Raw genomic sequence first — 19,003 nt, forward strand, 5'->3', positions numbered from 1 at the left:
TAGTAAATCATCTCCATGCTGCTGTTTTGTAGCTGTTGCGCGTCAACTGCACCGACAGACACTAATTAGTGATCAAACACAAAATCAAACATTGTGGAACTTGAACTTGACTGCCAAAATGAAGTGTGTCATTGAAAGAAACGGTGTTAAAGGTATGTTAACTTTTGCAATATAGATAACGTTAACTATAACGTATTGATACAGAAATGTGCAACACATTTTAAAGTACATATCTAGCTAACTTAGCTAGCTAGCTAAATGTGCCAAACAGGATAGTATAAACGTTAGCTAGCTAGTTAACGTTACCTCTCTAAAGTTAGCTAATTCTCTAAAGTTGGCTAGCGTTGACATCCTAACGTTACCTCAGTCTGCGGATTTTTCTCTGAAGTGATTTAGCTAGATAGCTAAAATGTAGGATTTAGATAGCTAAATATGTTGACACAATTGCTTGATCAATTTAATCTACATAAACAGTATCTCTGACTCTGTTTCTGACAGTGTTTGGGAAGGCTGTTCATGCCCTGGCACGCATAGGAGATGAATTATGGTTGGATCCTATGATGAAAGGGGTAAGCATCAGTCCATTTGAAGTGTGCTACACAAATAACGTTTGATTTGATGATGGTCTAGTTTACAAAGCTTTATCAATGTAAAGTGTTAGCTACATAACATTGTCCTGTTCTAACCATTATGCATATCATTATCTGCCTGCTCTGGTCTCTTGTAGTTGGCAATGAGGTCAGTGAACTCAGCCCATTCTGCCTACGGCTGCTTCCTCTTCTCCCCACTGTTCTTCCAACACTACAGCCCAGACACAGGACCAGCCCAGGACTGTGGAACTGTCAAATGCAAGTTGGTCATGAAGGTAATGGTCAAGCTGTTCTGAATCTGCTGAATATGACCCCAATATCTCAAGACAGATAAATGTCTCACACAGGCCCATATGGAACAGTCCAGCATCATTGCTTTTACAATGGGCGAGACTTTATAGTACTGATAGTGTAATAGCTGTGTATTAATATACATCGTTTTGGTTTTAGTCAGTGCTGCTGCTGTTTCGGTGCCTGGCTACCATTGAGCGTAATGTGGATAGCTGTCAAATATCCATCAATCTCGCAGACAACCGGGTGATATTCCAGTTTCACTGCAGACATGGTAGGAGAACAGTCCAATAGAGTGCTCTCAGATAAGAGCTTGTTTTATATGTGTGTGTGGGTGGGTGAGCAACTTCCAGTAGGTGTTCAATAATGTTTTGGAACAAAGGGGATTCTTTCTCAGATTGTAATGCATTGTATCAATACTAGATGGCGCTGTGTCCCAACATCTCATACTCATTGTGACAGGTATCACCAAAACACACAACCTGGGTTTCCAGGAAAGTGAAGCTCTGCAGGCAGTGTTTCCTTCTCACCTCTGCCCCAATGTCCTGAAGGCCCAGCCCAGGTGAGCTCCCCTAAACATATCCCAATCTATCTCCTCGTGACATTGTTGAAGAGTGATTCAGAGACTGACTAAGAATTACTACAGGGTATACAGTATATGATGATTATTTCATTAGTAATTTACATTTGTACTATCTATTATAATTGTATTACATTTGTATTATTATTTTGGGGGCAGACTTCTAGGCGACATGGTGATGCACTTCCCAGTGTCTCAGGAAGAGATCACTCTGTCCATGTCTCCTCTGAGAGTCAATCTGAAAAGCTACTATGAAGATGAAAGTGGTGAGATGTTGCACTCTTGTCTACGGTGTCTACGGTGTATGAAAAAACCAACCCACAAAAAGTCGGTAACATATTATGCCTAACTCGTGATTTTTCGGGGTGCAGATCAAATGAAGGCCATGCATACTGAGATGTCTTTAGATCCCAGTGAGTTTGACTACTTCCAGGTTGGAGTTGACTCAGACATAACCTTCTGTCTGAAGGAGCTGAGGGTAAGGGGGTTATTTTGGGATGGACCTTATTTTTTGTCACATGAGCTTGTGAATATGGGAGGGTGTCACTGTCTGTACTTGCATACCCATGGGTTAATTCATTTATTTACAGGACTGAACCCAAGTGTCCAGGAGACTCTGTACCCTATCATTTTCAATGGAACGTTCCCCTCCTGGGCAGGATTTTGTTTTATGACCCTAATGAATCAAGTTATAATATGATGTTTTTTTCACCGCACATGTCAACATTTTTAGTGAACAGACAGTAATAAGTAGTAAAACACATGCATTGATTGCCTAACTCTCATACCATGTTCCAAATAAACCCAAGTCCTCAGAGGAGAAATATACATCAACATGATTCAATAGCAAAATATATCACATTGGGACCCCAAAAAGGCAGCCATTTTGCATCCTATGTTTTTGTGTGTTATTTATTATAAAGTACAGCTAATGTGTCACAATTTGTGCTCAGACCCACATCCTTTGACCCGACCCTAACGTCCTGGAATGTTGTTGGGGGTACACTTTTGTGAAGTCCCTCATTACACAGTAAAGCTATGCCTAGCTATAGACTGCTGTGTGTTCATGCTAGCCTGTGATTGAGTTGGACAGTGAGCCAGTCTCTACATTGCTGCTAGTCTTACCTGTCACAGTGTGTTAGAGGGGCTAGTCGAACACACACAGAGGCTCTGGTGTCTGGGCATCGGACACTGCGATTCAACTGAACCCATGATTACCCCTTTCACTGTGATTGACCCCAACAACTTGAAAGGTTATGGCTAGTGTACAGTCGTGGCCAAAAGTTTTGAGAATTATACAAATATACATTTTCACAAAGTCTGCTGCCCCAGTTTGTATGATGGCAATTTGCATATACTACAGAATGTTATGAAGAGTGATCAGATGAAATACAATAAATTGCAAAGTCCCTCTTTGCCATGCAAATGAACTGAATCCCCAAAAAACATTTCCACTGCATTTCAGCCCTGCCACAAAAGGACCAGCTGACATCATGTCAGTGATTCTCTCATTAACACAGGTGTGAGTGTTGACGAGGACAAGGCTGGAGATCACTCTGTCATGCTGATTGAGTTCGAATAACAGACTGGAAGCTTCAAAAGGAGGGTGGTGCTTGGAATCATTGTTCTTCCTCTGTCAACCATGGTTTCCTGCAAGGAAACACGTGCCATCATCATTGCTTTGCACAAAAAAGGCTTCACAGGCAAGGATATTGCTGCCAGTAAGATTGCACCTAAATCAACCATTTATCGGATCATCAAGAACTACAAGGAGAGCGGTTCAATTGTTGTGAAGAAGGCTTCAGGGCGCCCAAGAAATTCCAGCAAGCACCAGGACCGTCTCCTAAAGTTGATTCAGCTGCGGGATCGGGGCACCACCAGTACAGAGCTTGCTCAGGAATGGCAGCTGGCAGGTGTGAGTGCATCTGCACGCACAGTGAGGCAAATACTTTTGGAGGATGGCCTGGTGTCAAGAAGGGCAGCAAAGAAGCCACTTCTCTCCAGGAAAAACATCAGGGACAGACTGATATTCTGCAAAAGGTACAGGGACTGGACTGCTGAGGACTGGGGTAAAGTCATTTTCTCTGATGAATCCCCTTTTCGATTGTTTGGGGCATCCGGAAAAAAGCTTGTCCGGAGAAGACAAGGTGAGCGCTACCATCAGTCCTGTGTCATGCCAACAGTAAAGCATCCTGAGACCATTCATGTGTGGGGTTGCTTCTCAGCCAAGGGAGTGGGCCCACTCACAATTTTGCCTAAGAACACAGCCATAAATAAAGAATGGTACAAACACATCCTCCGAGAGCAACTTCTCCCAACCATCTAGGAACAGTTTGGTGACGAACAATGCCTTTTCCAGCATGATGGAGCACCACGATAAGGCAAAAGTGATAACTAAGTGCCTCGGGGAACAAAACATCAATATTTTGGGTCTATGGCCAGGAAACTCCCCAGACCTTAATCCCATAGAGAACTTGTGGTCTATCCTCAAGAGGCGGGTGGACAAACAAAAACCCACAAATTCTGACAAACTCCAAGCATTGATTATGCAAGAATGGGCTGCCATCAGTGTCACGACTTCCGCCGAAGTCGGATCCTCTCCTTGTTCGGGCGGCGTTTGGCGGTTGACGTCACCGGCTTTCTAGCCATCGCCGCTCCATTTTTCATGTATCCATTTGTTTTGTCTTGTTCCCTACACACCTGGTTTTCATTCCCCAATCAATCTACATGTATTTATTCCTCTGTTCCCCATCATGTCTTTGTGTAAGATTGTTTGTGTTACGTGTTTGTTGTTGACGCGCCAGACTGGTTTGTTTTTTCCGTGGTATTTCACGAAAATGTTTATTGTTAAACATAATTCTTGTGACTGTTTTGCGCGTTTTTCACTTTTGCCTCAATAAAGTGTGCGCCTGTTCACAAATCTCTGCTCTCCTGCACCTGACTTCGCTACCAGTACGCACACACCTGACAATCAGTCAGGATGTGGCTGTCACGACTTCTTCCGAAGTCGTTGCCTCTCCTTGTTCGGGCGGTGTTCGGCGGTCGACTTCACCGGTCTTCTAGCCATCATCGATCCATTTTTCATTTTCCATTGGTTTTGTCTTGTCTTCCCACACACCTGTTTTCAATCCCATCCATTACCTCTTGTGTATTTAACCCTCTGTTTCCCCTCATGTCTTTGTCAGAGATTGTTTTATGTCAAGTGTTGTTTCTTGGTGTATAGGTGTGCGACGGGTCCTCGTACCCATGTTTATTTTATGTATGTACATTTTCGTGTTTGGAGCATGTTAAGTGGACATTTATTAAAAGTCTCCATTTAAACTCCGTTTAACTCTCCTGCGCCTGACTTCCCTGCCACCTATACACACGACTCTGACAGTGGCCCAGAAGTGAATTGACAGCATGCTAGGGCGGATTGCAGATGTCTTGAAAAAGAAGGGTCAACACTGCAAATATTGACTCTTTGCATCAACTTCATGTAATTGTCAATAAAAGCCTTTGACACTTATGAAATGCTTGTAATTATACTTCAGTATTCCATAGTAACATCTGACAAAAATATCTAAAGACACTAAAATAGCAAACTTTGTGGAAATTAATATTTGTGTCATTCTCAAAACTTTTGGCCATGACTGTACACAGCAACATTGGTAATATGTGCCCTGTCATCTAATGTACATTGCTGTCTAGCAGAGTACCAGAGTATTGTGAACTATTATTTTAATTGGTGGTGAATGATTAAACAGTCACTCCAAACATGTATGTGTTTAATGTATTAACCTCTTCTCTAGGGATTGCTGTCATTTGCTGAATCACATGGTCTACCAGTATCTGCTCACTTTGGCGCCGCAGGAAAGTAAGTATCCTGGTAATTGTGATTATACCCAGTGACTATCACCTCTTTTACTTAGGTCCTAAATTAGGCCTGGAGTTTTTCCCGGTCTGGTCACAAGGTTGGAGAAATCTCAGGGCACTGGTTCTAGGTATGCTGATGTTGTGTTCTGCTGTCTGTCAGGCCGGTGGCCTTCAGTGTAGATGACATGGTGCTGGAGGCCAGTGTGGTGTTGGCTACTCTTGTCAACCCAGAGAGCAGGACCCCCTCCCAGGCTACAGAGGCCCAGGCTCCTGCTGCACTAAGGTAGCCGTCACCATTCGTTAAACAGTTATTACCCCACCACTGATAGGGGGGTTCTGTATTTGGTCCAACATTGTGTAATACACCACATCGCCAGCATCACATCCTGCCCTTAATCTGCTTCTATCTTCATCATCTATGATGTAGTCACCATAGCAACCCTACCGCTATATCAAATAATGTATGTAGAAGTGCCCAAATGATTTCAATAGTCAGGGAAGCACTTGTTTGGAGGCATGGTGTGTAGAAATGCAGGACATTTTGTCGTAGCGAGAAGCAGTTTCTCAGTTCAATAGCAAATAAAAAAGTTAACACGCTTAGATAGCCTTAAAGCGCCTGCCCAATCATGTGAGTCACAGTAGAGTAAATTTGAACTAGCCTTTCCTAGAGCTGGCTGTACCTGTGATGTCCTCCTTACGGGAGTTGGCCAGCATGTGCTTTTTTTGGTGCCTCATTGGGCGTTGTGCTACAGAACAGTTCAGTAGCACTGTGACAGAGGTTGGCTATCTGGGGCAAGGCCGTGCTGGCTGGGTTAGAGGCCTGACAGACTGACGGACTGTAATCCCTACCTCCCCCACAGTCACTAACCTGTTACGTTGCTGTGGCGATGGGCCGCTTGAGGTGGGGTTTGCACCAGTCCCAGCCGGATTGTGGCACATCTGGGTCACTTATGACGTCACTGCATTGCACTGCTTCTTCCTTTTTCAAGGAAACGTTCATACAGTATGTTCGAATGACCAAAATGTAAATGTCATGTATATACCTTCATGGAATACTGAGAACACATCAGACTTTTGTTAATGTTGTAGTTGTACAATTTATGTTTATATTCTTATGTTACTGAACCCGCTGTTCCATAACCTCCCAGGCAAACACACACATTATTCTCATGCTGACCTTGACAAAGATAAGTGAAGATATTTAAAACCCAGGTTCTTCCCATTCTCTCTCCTGCTGGGACGCTTCTTTATAGGCTCATTCTGGTTCTGTCTGTGGTGCAGTCAGTGGTGTTTATGGAAAGCATGTTTATGCTGGCCTGCCATGTGCAGGAGAACAGGCGGAACAGAGTTAGGTTGTCCTAGCATGCAACCTTGGAGCACAGCCAACATCCAACAGCAGTGTCACTCTTACAACAGCTCCCTTTTTTCTCTCTCCACGTTCCTCCCTTTCTCTCCCTGCCGTCTCTCTAGCTCTGCCCCTCCCCTCCACTCTCTCTCCCTCACACACTGATGCACGTGCAGCTGCAGTAACTCACGCGGCATACATATCATGTAACACGCGCTCATGAGAGCAGACTTCTTTCAAACTCACACTGCTCGGTTATCTAAAAACAACCTTTTCCCAATAGAATGTGGCATGCGCATCTCATATAACTTCTATTATATATATATCTAGATATCTGTTAGCAATGCTATTGCTTTAGTTTGTTGACTATCACGAATGTGGTTAATTAATATTGATTTAAGACTGACAGGCATCTGTGTTCAATATGAAGCAATATAGGAAAACGACTATAGGCAGACCACTGGAGGGAAATGCCTGAAGGCAGCCTTGCTGTAATGGTCCTTATATGCTCTCAGGTGTGGAGGTGTTGCGGAGCCTCCGGAGGGCCCGTGTGAGGCAGATGCCGGTCCCCCCCAGGCCCAGGGGTTTCCCTCTGCAGGCGAGCTGATAGCATCCAGCCAGGGAAGCCCAGTGTTCTGTGGAGCAGCCCTCATGAGAGAGTTCACCAGGACAGGAGAGGATTCTGATAGGCTCAGAACACCACATTACACACACAGAGGTCGTGGCATCACAACTCCTCCTTCCTCCAAGGTAAATTAGAACAAAATGTGAACTTTGGTTGACTTCTGTTTGTGCTCTCAAGCCACTGTGTTCTGGGATTTTGGCAGGCTCCGACTGGTACCATACTTTGGTAAGTTCCAAAGTACAGATAAGGCCTTGCTTTAACGTTCAACCTGGAATGTGCCTAGATTGCAATAATGTTTAACCATGTGATGTGTGATTGACCTGAAAGACACAGGGTGAAGGTGAATTGTGACGTATGCAAGGTGTGTGGCTGGTTGCACAGCCCTCTTATCTCAAGCTCTTTTGCCTAAGAACCTCCAGACCATATTGCGAAAACTGTTTCACAATTTGCTGTTTTTTTCCACCCATGCTCATAGTCTGCTCAGCTGTCTATTAATGATGAGTTGTGTGTTTTGGTTCCTTAGGTTCGCTCCCTCCTCTTTGGGGCCGTGTCCTGTGAGCAAGGTGATGGTTGCACCTTTATGCTGCCCAGTCTGGCGTGTTCCAGTGATACAGAAGATGGGGGAGATGAGAGGGCCAGTGGTGCACTGTAAGTTACCACAGAATGATGACCAAGCCAAGAACTGTTTTCATACCCTGCAAGTTTTTTCAGTAGACCATAGTCTTTTTCCCATTGTATATTGTAAATACATTTAAAAGAGAACATAATATTTTTCAATTCATTTGAGTGCTTTAAATGAAAGTTCATAAAGCATGGCTGTTTGTTTTTACTAACAAATAAGTTATTCCAATGGTATGCGCATTTATTGCAAGAAACATATACCGTAGATTTGAAAGTCAGACATCAAAAGCATCAAATTAATTGGGGTAAACATTTGTCCTCTTCCCTGTGACCCAGAAACCAATAAGTTGAGAATTGTCAATTCGTTAATAGGTAACTGGAAGACGGTCCTCCCCTCCTCGATAGCCTTCATTTGGCGAGGACGCACGTTTGTGACCAGTCTAATTTATACAAGTGCATTTTCATCCACTTTCCCTCTACTCGCCGCCTCTCCTCGAAAAGAAGGCCAGGGAGGACGGAGGTGAGAAAATCTCAAATTGTGAAAAGGCCATAGATTTGCCCATGAAAACATTCCTCAAGCCAAGCGCATGGGGATGCCACACCTGGGTGCTGATAGTAAACTCAACACATCTCACAGACTCGCTAAAGCTTGAGGAATGTGTAACCAAACATACAGATCACATGGATCCTTTTCATGTAGCTTCAGGCAGTCCCCTCAGTTGCACAAGAGCAGACAGCTGCGAGGGAAACACTTGAGTCTAGTCCACTGTGGCCCTTGCTGAGACAGAGGAATGGATGAGTCAGAGCAGGGATATGCTGCCTGGCAGGGAACAGTATGATTCCACCTTCAAAGGGAAAGACTGCATAAAGATAATCTATCAGAAATACATGATCACGTGTAGCAGCATGGCCTACCTCACTGGGAGGGAAATGGTAGCCGTGGTCTGCTTCTAGATGCTTTTGACCTACATGTTTTCATTACCTCAGGAACTGTTCAGTCTACTGTGTAAGTAGACAAATACCTTGCAGAGACCACTGAACAAACAATATTGACACAGAAAAACATGTGACAAGGGTCTGGTTAAAAGGAAAAGAACGAGGGTAATAAATACTGTACTTTATTGAAATATGTTACAGCTTTGAAAACATGTTAAACAGAAACTGGGTCTCTGCATTGTTGAACTGTACATACAAAATATCGATAACGTTACATGCAGCTCTCACGATTAACTGAAGTCTGGAACTGGCCAACAGAACAGGGGAACTGGCAGGTCAGGTCACTAAGTCAGTGGGGAGCAGGATATGGATATCATGGAGAAGCTCTGATATAGTTCCGTCTGACAGGGAGAATTGCTTGTATTTTAAGGCTGGTGAGGTTCTTGGCAATCTCTACAGTGCCATGTTTGTGAAAACATTTGGGCCATCCAGTGCAAGTGTGTTTCAACTCCCAGCGCAGTAAGAAATGTATGCAGGGCATTACCTGGTAGCCCTACATCAGTCAGTAACGGCATAGATATTATTTTCCTAGTTAGGGGAGAGCCCTTGAAGCAGGACAGTAGCCTGTAGTGAGGGAACACCATGACACCAACAGAAAGAAAACCTAAGGGGTACAACACAGTCAAAAATGTTTTTTCCTGTGTATTATATCATATCATAGCTGATGAAACTCTGTAAAAGTGAGATTTTTTGTTATTTTTCCTGATAGTTAGTTTCTGGTTGAAAATACAATCTGCACAGCTTATAATCAGCAATTTTGCATGTGCAGGAGTTTGGGCTTTCCATGGTAAAATCACCATGCGGTAAATTGGTTAATAGACTAATAACAAAGAAAGGGAAAGGGGGATACCTAGTCAGTTGTACAACTGAAATGTGGGTTCCAAACTTCTAAAAAGCAATTTTTTTCAAATTTTTATGGAAATCTATTACAGTAATGTACTTAATTGTTCCGAAGTAATTTGATATTTATATAAAACAGCTGCATTGGGCCTTTAAAGATTCTAAGATCATTTGTCATGCTTTACCCCCCCTTTTAAAAATAAATAGCTTGGCCATTCAAATTTGAATGTTTCTCATGGTGAAAGGCATTGAACACATTGAAAGGGAACGAGAGGTCTCTCATCAGATGGCGCAGATTAAGCATTAAGACAGCAGGGCATGATGGGAAAAGTAAGTGTGAATCATATGGCTACTTGTCCATTTCTACTCTGTCTCCATATCTGACACAGTGTGGGGTTTAGGGAACAATATGATACACAATTTTGCCACTATCAATAACATCTGATACAAGGCACATCAGCTCCATAAATCAACATGTACATAGTACATGTTAAAGGAAACCTCACCCAAAAACAATATTTTGGTATTTGTTTCATAGTCCCAAAAGGTTTTTCTTGTCAGCAATATAGTTTTGAAAATACAAAATCATCCCTGTATGATGCATTTTGCATCATATGAATCTGTGTTTTGCATCAAGTGATGTTTTTTAATTTTTTAAGTTAATTATCTTAAACTTGATTGCTTACAAGCAATACATTTCGGGACAATTTAAACAATTGACTACTTTGTGGTGGAATTTTCCTTTACAAAGGAAATGTCACTTAAAATGTTTCTGCACATGAGTTATGTTGTAAATGCAAAGTGCACATTTTTGACTACAGCAAAAAAGAAAATGAAAACCGGTTAAATTAAATAAAAACACTAGTGACCTGATCCATAAGACGTCATCAAATGTGCCATTGGAGCTTTACAGCGAGGACAACTGAGAAATTCTGATTGTGACACTTTTTCCTGAAGCTAAACTGAAACTGAGATCAGTACAGATTCCCACCGCATCAAACCAAAGCAGAAATAAATTGATATCTGCTTGGTCACTTGACCAACGTCCACTGTGAACGTTCAGATATGCTTTCTTTAACTTTGTGCGTAAATGGTTATTACCACTGCGTCCCAGTGGATATTTAAAAAAGCGGTGTAGCCTACATAAAAACCATCCATTCCGCATGTACACAATATAAACATCTGACACGCGACAGACTAGAGGTTACTCTATCACACATAATAACCTTCAACATCACTTGCAGTCACACTCACTCTTTATGTCGCAGCAGGGGTCAGAGAACAGGTTTGACAGAAACGTCAAGCCATAAAGAAAAAAGCAATTTGACCATTTCACATCCTTAGAAATGATAAACTTGGTCTGTGTTTGACCCAAATTGTACTGATATGGCAAAGTATGTGGCAACTGCACCTAGTCTTCATACAACTCCTTAGATCAGTCAAACAACTTAAAATAGCAAAGATCTACCAAAACATTCTAACATCCTTTAATATCACAATGATGCATGCCCTTATACCCGCATATTTCTTTTGCCCTTCAACGTCTTTTAATTGTTTGTTTTTGTGGTTAATGTGAGTCAATGTAAAAGTTACGTTTTCGTGGCCCTATCGTTTCGACTTGATGGTATGATCCTACTTCCCGTCTTGAATCAGCTCGGTTCCTGTGATTAACCCTCATTGGCATGATTCACAGATTTTCAATTCTGACGCTCATTCACTTTTGACTGGCTAATACTGACCACCTTTTTTCTCTCCTCTCTCTCCATCCTGAGCTTTGCTCCAAGTCCAAAAATAATGTGAGAGCCAGAGCCTCATCTCCAACATGCTGATGTCCTTCATCCCACTGAACGGGGATTAGGTCAATGACAACTGGGACATTTCCCAGATAGATACTTTGCAGCAGGTATTCTAACCAGAGACGTCAGAACTTAACCCTATGCTTTATTTATCCATTCAGACTATTAAAGATTAACACTCAGTTCTGATGGTGGTGACATCAGTGCATGTATTGTCAGTGTTCCATCTGAGAAATAGGCCTGATTGAGTCCTGGAGGACTGATTATCTCAGGGGGCCGAAGGTGGGCTCAGTCAGCCACCAACATTAGTCCCTAATCCCCGCCAGCAGGAATCAAAGCAGTCTGACATCTTCAAGAGACAGATGGCAAGAGGAAACTCCGAATTCCCCTCCTAGCCTCAATACAGTCTCTAGTCTGTGTACTCTGCCACTATTGACAGCAACACGGTGATGTCATCTGGCTTTCCTCCTGTGGGGAAGAGAAAGATATGCAGTCAGAAGGATGAGAACAATCTCTCATTTTCATCATTCCAAAAGGAAGCAGCCTGAGAGCAATGGAAGGAACACTAATAAAACAAAGTGAGCCATCACTTCTTATTCCTCACTGGGTGTCATTCTTCCTGATTTATAGAGCAGCCCTCTCAGCCTGGATACCATTCACAAGGGAAGCAGGGTATGAATGAAGCAAATGGACTATGAAATGAGGACTACCTTGGTTTTGTCTCCAATTTCCACTTGCATGAAGAAGTGATAAAAGTGATGATCATTACCTCTTACATTCAGTCCATTGTCACAGGCAAACTGTGCAAAAGGCGACATGTAGTTGGGGTCGTATGCCAGAACATGGGCCTGCTCTGCAATGCTCCTGGCTGTCTGCTGGATACTCTCATAGTTGGTGTTCTGCAAAAACAAAATGGAGTGTCTTAGTATTTTTTCAGTGTCTTGTTCCACAACTTCAATACTCTGCTGAATGAAACAGTAAACCTGTTTGTTGCACACGAGTACGGCAAGGGTTTATGCGAGGGTGTACCTTGAGTTTTTTCAGCTCCTGTAGGATCATGTAGTCGGGCATGTTGTCGAAGAGGCCGTCTGTGGCTGTGAGAATTATGTCCCCCAACTCGACATCGAAGGAGGAGCTGTCTGCAGCGTCGGGACTGAGGGGGCACAGAGAGCTTATCACAACGTAGCAGGAAATAACAGTCTTTTGCGGAACATGAGTTAAAATATCCTGATGATATAGTGCCCATTAGAGAGGGAGCGTTAAAGTGCTTAACCAAATTGCAAACGTTAGCCAATTGCCCCCCCTTCTCATACCCCCCCCTCCAGGAAGGAAATCTGTCCCGTCTGAGCCCAGTTTAATCTGTGCCTCTAGCCCTTCATTAGCCTAGATCACTGACACTGCTGCTCGGTCTCCTGTCTGACTATGAGACTCAGGCACACACCTCACGTTAGACATGGCTATAGAGCACTGTGTCAAACACTTAGAAATCATGCAATGCAGTTATACATTTCAACTGACTACTTTTTCAGCTGTGAAATGCTGCTGCTAACAAATTGCATAGGTATGTTGGAAAAGAATCGAAGGAATAGACACAAGGAAAGCACACCTTGGCCATCATGGGAAGTTGTAAGGAACTGCTGTAATGTTGATGTGCGGCTGATACACACATATATACAGTAGATCAGAGCCATGTGCAGTGTCAAGTTCAGCTCTTGGAAGGCGACATTAATTCTGCCTCGGACTCCCCGACACTCATGGCTGTTCTAGAAACCATCTGTAACCCAGCCGCCATTCGATCTACAGTCCTACATTACATCGAGGCTTTAGCGCTACGTTTCGAAATAATCACTATTAAGGAATCACGGATTTAGCTCTAAAGTAAATGAACGTTGAGTCTTCCCACCAACTTCAGCGGAATTACAACACTTAGGACCCTGAATATGATACTATCAATGGTAAAAATACTGCAGCCTCTAACTCATGGTAAGATTACAATTTCCAGTCTATATGCGACGGGGCCACGTCAAGGTCCGCAATTTGGACTGACTATGGCCCGGTTTCCCGATAGCGATGGAACTTAGGCTTACGAGTATATTAACGATGCATCTTTCCTACAACGGCTGAAGATGTAACATGAGTTTCCCAAAACACCACGCAGAGAGAAAGCTCACTATGTGCATCGTTGAGGCATGTGACGATACTGATAGAATCAAAAGAAAAGGTACCGCTGCTCTCGGATCAGAATTCTCCATTCAAATCTGACCTTAACATTAGAATTATTCCACTATACTGACAACGGATCAGCTCTTAGAGATATTATCACCTAAGGCTACAAATATTGAGGCGGCATATTCTAATGCTCACCCTATAATAATGCAATAAATAAAGATTTGGCACATCATGAAATATATTAGGGAAAAATTTTGACAGTAAGCCAAACAGAGAAATAAAACTCAATTGAATGAACATGAAATGTATTTCCATATCATTGAAATATATAGGCTATACTGCAAGTAGGCAGTATCTTTTACTTCAAATTGAAAACAGAGATGACTGAATTATCTTTTTATCCTTTGCTTGTTTGTAACAATTGCAAAGAATGTGAACTTTGTATTTGTAGTCGCAGAGAGACAGATAAAGATCTTGATTCTATGTTTAGCAGAGATCTTCTGTGTATGAAGTGACTCAGTAGGGAAAAAGGCATCTAAAGACTCACTTAGATGTTCCATGAGAGGTCTGAGGCAGTCGGTAAATAACAAGCGTTTTCAAGTGCAACTTTGGTAATGATGGTTTTGGGAAACAATTCAGAGATTTAACGATGCTCCTACGAAGGTTCTAACGATGAATTTAGCCTTAAGATTTGGAAACCGGGCCCATATCTATTTATTCTGTATAGAGATAAGCCATGGAGATGTCCTTTGCACTGAGCAAAACCAAGCCATTTTATAATAGGTATGTATGATGAGGCTACGGTTGTGAATAGACCTTTTCTACAAGTACTATGCTGTGTATCAGCTACATTTACAACAGTGACAGTTCAGTTCCACCTCACACCAGTTTAGAGAAACCCACATGAGCAGCTCTAAATAATCTCCCTGTTCTAGATTACAGGGTTGAGAAGGCCTGTGGGTAAGCAGACCAGGGATTGGCTGCTGTGAGAAGGGCCATGAGGCCGCCCCTCTGTGTGTGTGTGTGTGTGTGTGTGTGTGTGTGTGTGTGTGTGTGTGTGTGTGTGTGTGTGTGTGTGTGTGATGAGACTTTGGCCTGGCTTAAACGGTGGCAGGGAGCAAACAACGGCTCCACTGGAGTCTGCAGCACTAGTGCTGCTGGCATGCCTACACAAGGAGAGAAAGCAGAACATGGCCCCAACCATTCCTGGCCTGCCCACCGACTGTGGCAGTACTGACACTCACTAATGCTGCATCAACACTGGACTGGACAGACCAGAGAGCAGCACAAGGGCAGAACCAATGCAGAGACTCTGTGCTTCAAAACCAAACAAATAGCTACACAGCTTCTTTACAATACAAAATATGGCTTCGGCAGGGCCACAAAACTGACCTGTCACTGAGGACGGCCCCCTCTGCCTCGGGTGGGGCGATAGAGAGCTGAAAGGGGGTGTTGAAGTAGTGCTGCTGTTCATCAGAGCGGTGCACCACCTCTCCTTCCCGCACCACCAGGAAGCCTGAGTCTCCCAAGTTAGCAGTGTGCAGCCGATGGCTCTGCCGGTCCAGCACCACGATACAGGCCGTGCTGCTACCTGGAAGGAGATAACACAAGATGATAAATATATGGGTGGCACGCCCTACATCCTGATTATATTTTTTAACAAATTAAGTCGAATAGAGCCATTGAACAATTTATAAATTGGTTGGGATGATTTATGAGTAGTGTTTTGTTGGGTTGCATTATATCATGATCATACTGTAGCTAAACCTGTGGTTAGAAGAGGAAGGCATGTCAATACATTTCAGGAAGAGAAACATTTGGGAAAGATAACATTTAAGGAATCATAAAAGTTAACCAAACCGGCAAAAACATGGCTCCGTGTGCAGCCACACCCTGCTGATGAGTCATCTGGACCACCAGAATGTTCTATGGGAGCTCCCTACAACCCCTCACGCTCTCTGACTCACCCTACTCTCACTCCCTTTCTTGTGTGTTTTTTCAATAGTAATACAATTACTGCTGGCCTCACGACCGTACTCCCCAGCACTGGAAAAATACAATACTGACTTGTTTTTCTCTTCTACATGAGATGGGATGGAAAAGTACAGACTGACGACACGGACTGCTCGACTTCCTCACTCTCCGTTTGTTTTGTCCTGCACATTTCTGCATGCTCCATTTTAGCAAAGCAATGGATCAAGAGGAGATTCTGGCGGGGACAGGCTTCTCCTTGTCTTTACACTTCCCAGGATAGAGGCATCCAGCAGGTCTCTGACTCATCGCGCAAATATCCTATCTAAATAGCAGCACCTCACATGTCACTTAGCCTAACCACCCAGACTGAAAACAGACTATTCTAAGACTGCTTTAAGACCGTATTCTCTATTGTAAATGCCTATTCTTGTCAGTATGAGGCAGACACGAGTGATTTCTTTTTGCACCAGCCTCCAAGTTCACAAAACACTGATCCTCCAGGGCTGCCTTTACTCACCCAGCAGAGGCACTTTGTTCTGTAGGAGCTCATAGTAGCTGCTTGTGAGGACGCCCACAGGGTTGCTTGGAACGAAGCGCCCCTCCTTTACCAGCCGCTCACAGGTCTTCATAAGGGTCCCTGAAAACTGTGATGGGTCCACACCGTAGTCTCTCCAACCACCCACTCCATCTGCCACACCTGAAGAAACCACACACAGTCAGGTATTGGTTCAATAGAGGAGAACAGGATAGGAAATAATCAAGATTGCATTCTGATTATACCTAACACTCCCAAGAAATTCCCAGAAGAAGACAGTTTTCCGACAATGGAAGAGGTCATATTAATCGGAAACAAGTACTAGACGTCTTCACGCAGTTGTGACAGGAGAAACAATAGGCACTTTCACTAAAACAAGACACCAAGTGTAGAGCAAGACAGTGCTTAGAATGAAACAAGGGACGCTTCAGAGAATAAGCATTTCTTTGACAATAATCTCCATTGATAATTTGACCAGTCTGGTACATATAAACCATTTTTACTGATAGCTATCTGAAACGTATGTTGTCTGCAGTTGTCAAGTCACATTACATTATCAACAAGCCCATACACTAGCTTGCAGTCACATTATCACACTGCTTAAAACCCTGAAACATTTGGTTTCTATGGTTATTGAAATGTACCTCTGCCTATTATGGGAGCAGTTGGTCTGGCAGTCCAAGTTTCTCCTAGGAATGCAATTATTTACAGCTGCTTCCCAGACACAAGAATCAGCTCTTGCTGTGACCATACAAGGAGGGTCGTCTCACTCTCTCCCTGCCAACCTTTGGCTCACTGATGTGACAACAATCAGACATGGCCTGCCTCACAGCTTCCTTCCAAGCCACACTGAGAGGACATGTAGCCTCAAGTGGACAGTGGGATTTTCTAACAAGTAAAGGAGGATATTCTGGGTTTGGTTAGGCTACCTCTGGATTTCTAAATCACATTTTCTAAGCTGTTTTGATAGCTTACAAATGCTATTCTTCTCTAAAGCCAGTGTTGCCTGAAATCATAGCTTTAATACAAAAGAATTGAACTTTCTAGCGTTACAGTGCAAATAGTCAATTAACCACATGATCAATAGAGCAGCATTCACAGTTTAGCTTACCTGATACTAAAAATGTATAATGCCCTTTAAACTGTGGGCTACAGACATGTGACTATTTGCAGCAGAACTATTGGTTTGTCTATCAATATGATTATGTCAAATCTGAGACACCAACCATCAGTCTTGGTGTGGATCAGGAGGTACAAGTGTGTTTGTCATACTTGTATGAACTGGGCTAGAATGCTACTGATAGATGTGCTGTTATTTAGTGTTGAGCCTGTTCCTTATTTTACAAGGCAGAGGATCATGTCTGTTCCACACTACATTTATATCTGAACGTTTTGTAACATGGTGACCTTCTGAGGTCCAGGACTAGTTAGGTATACCATATAAGTTGTGACGTGGGGTAAAGTGTGAATGAAAAATTAAGTCTGTCTGGGACTGATTGGTTGTAGCCTAGTTATAGTGAAAAACAAGAAAGAAAGAAGTTCTCAATGTTCATCTTTCTAATCTATTTATTAATGTGTTCATACTGGTTACAGTTTGGTTATGGCTGCCCCCCTATCACTACAATTATCAAACTAACGTTACTACAGGCAGCTCTGACCTCTAGGACAGGGTTTCCCAAATGTATTTGTATTTTCTTGGCTTGAAACTAAGCCAATAGTATAGCAACCTAGTTAGCGTATTGTGCCTCATCAAACAAAATACAGTGCATGCTAAGTGTCCCATTGTTTGATACTACAAAACGTAGTTAACGCAAACTAGCTACTGTAACTAGTAAAGGTGCATTGTCTGGCATGTTAGTTAGCCAGCTAAACAACCAGGCCGGTTATATCATCACGTCATAAAATAGTTGTCAATGCCACGCATTATTTACTCACCCAAAACATCGGCAGATTTATGTCGGGCAATGAAGCAAGCGTCGTCGCCGTAGCACATCCCTTTCTTCAAGATACCCTTCCGAAAATCCTTCCCAAACCCGCAGCTTGCTGTTACCAGGCTGTAGTCGCGGCTATCCGTTTGAGAGAGTCCGCCAATTACTGCTCTGGCAACCAGTCTACCGTATGAAAGTACGGAGAACATTACCTACACACCAGCTCCCACTATACTGAGTACCAAGCTAGAAACAACCTAGGTGTTAGCTAGCTAGATTAGCTACAATGTCACAATATTGACTCGCTAGCTTGATACTGTGCTGCTTAGTTAGCTAGCTATCGTTAACATTCGCCACGCAGAAACAAAACAAACCCGCGCGCCAGCCCAGACGATACTTATTCTTTATTTAGTTGAATACAGTAGTTATAGCCAAATCAGTAACAACTTCTCCGTGATTCGAAGGATATCACGCGTCCAGATTCCCAGAGATGTTCCGAGTTCGTTGCAGCCATCGTTCCTGTAGAATAACCTACCACATTTCTGAAACATGCTGGGGGAGCGAGCCGGAGTGATCTGCTCTGTGGTCTTGTGACTGGGCTGACGTCACATCTCATTACGCAATTTGAGTTTCCTCAGTTCTTCTAACCCTGAAATCATCCATGACTTTTGTTTTTTAATTCAATGTGAACTTTTGAAAAAAGCATCCCCTTCTAATAATTAATTTTAGGTTTATGAAACTTAAATGTGTAGCAGAAAAACATGATGGCTTCTACGCCTTGCGAGGATTCGGATGGATTTTACGACACCCCTTGTGGCAGTAAAGGCGAATGTCAACTTGGAGGCAAACACCCTTGAG

At 43.0% G+C, this 19,003-nt stretch overlaps 2 protein-coding genes across 2 annotated transcripts; one reads left to right on the plus strand and one right to left on the minus strand.

The window, feature by feature from the left end:
• Positions 1-7: 7 nt before the first annotated feature.
• Positions 8-9,908, plus strand: rad9b (RAD9 checkpoint clamp component B). The gene is made up of 11 exons (XM_055886576.1): positions 8-152; positions 499-569; positions 728-865; positions 1,041-1,155; positions 1,344-1,443; positions 1,621-1,727; positions 1,833-1,939; positions 5,253-5,317; positions 5,477-5,599; positions 7,177-7,411; positions 7,810-9,908. The coding sequence occupies exons 1-11, from the start codon at positions 119-121 to the stop codon at positions 7,936-7,938; spliced, it is 1,224 nt and encodes a 407-aa protein (XP_055742551.1). The 5' UTR covers positions 8-118; the 3' UTR covers positions 7,939-9,908.
• On the minus strand, positions 9,010-18,724 carry LOC129826175 (protein phosphatase PTC7 homolog). Its single transcript, XM_055886579.1, has 6 exons — positions 18,153-18,724; positions 16,200-16,379; positions 15,101-15,299; positions 12,569-12,692; positions 12,309-12,438; positions 9,010-12,007 (listed from the first exon to the last, which is right to left on the minus strand). The coding sequence occupies exons 1-6, from the start codon at positions 18,352-18,354 to the stop codon at positions 11,949-11,951; spliced, it is 894 nt and encodes a 297-aa protein (XP_055742554.1). The 5' UTR covers positions 18,355-18,724; the 3' UTR covers positions 9,010-11,948.
• Positions 18,725-19,003: the final 279 nt, after the last annotated feature.

This window comes from Salvelinus fontinalis, chromosome 28, assembly GCF_029448725.1.
Source record: "Salvelinus fontinalis isolate EN_2023a chromosome 28, ASM2944872v1, whole genome shotgun sequence".
NCBI lineage: Eukaryota > Metazoa > Chordata > Actinopteri > Salmoniformes > Salmonidae > Salvelinus > Salvelinus fontinalis.

Coding starts and splice junctions, on each gene's coding strand:
- LOC129826175 (XM_055886579.1), bottom strand. CDS start 18,354: ATGTTCTCCGTACTTTCATACGGTAGACTGGTTGCCAGAGCAGTAATT. Junction 15,300..16,199: donor GAACAAAGTGCCTCTGCTGG/GTGAGTAAAGGC, acceptor ATCTCCTTCCAG/GTAGCAGCACGGCCTGTATC. Junction 12,439..12,568: donor AGGAGCTGAAAAAACTCAAG/GTACACCCTCGC, acceptor TTGTTTTTGCAG/AACACCAACTATGAGAGTAT.
- rad9b (XM_055886576.1), top strand. CDS start 119: ATGAAGTGTGTCATTGAAAGAAACGGTGTTAAAG. Junction 866..1,040: donor AATGCAAGTTGGTCATGAAG/GTAATGGTCAAG, acceptor TTTTGGTTTTAG/TCAGTGCTGCTGCTGTTTCG. Junction 5,600..7,176: donor CAGGCTCCTGCTGCACTAAG/GTAGCCGTCACC, acceptor ATATGCTCTCAG/GTGTGGAGGTGTTGCGGAGC.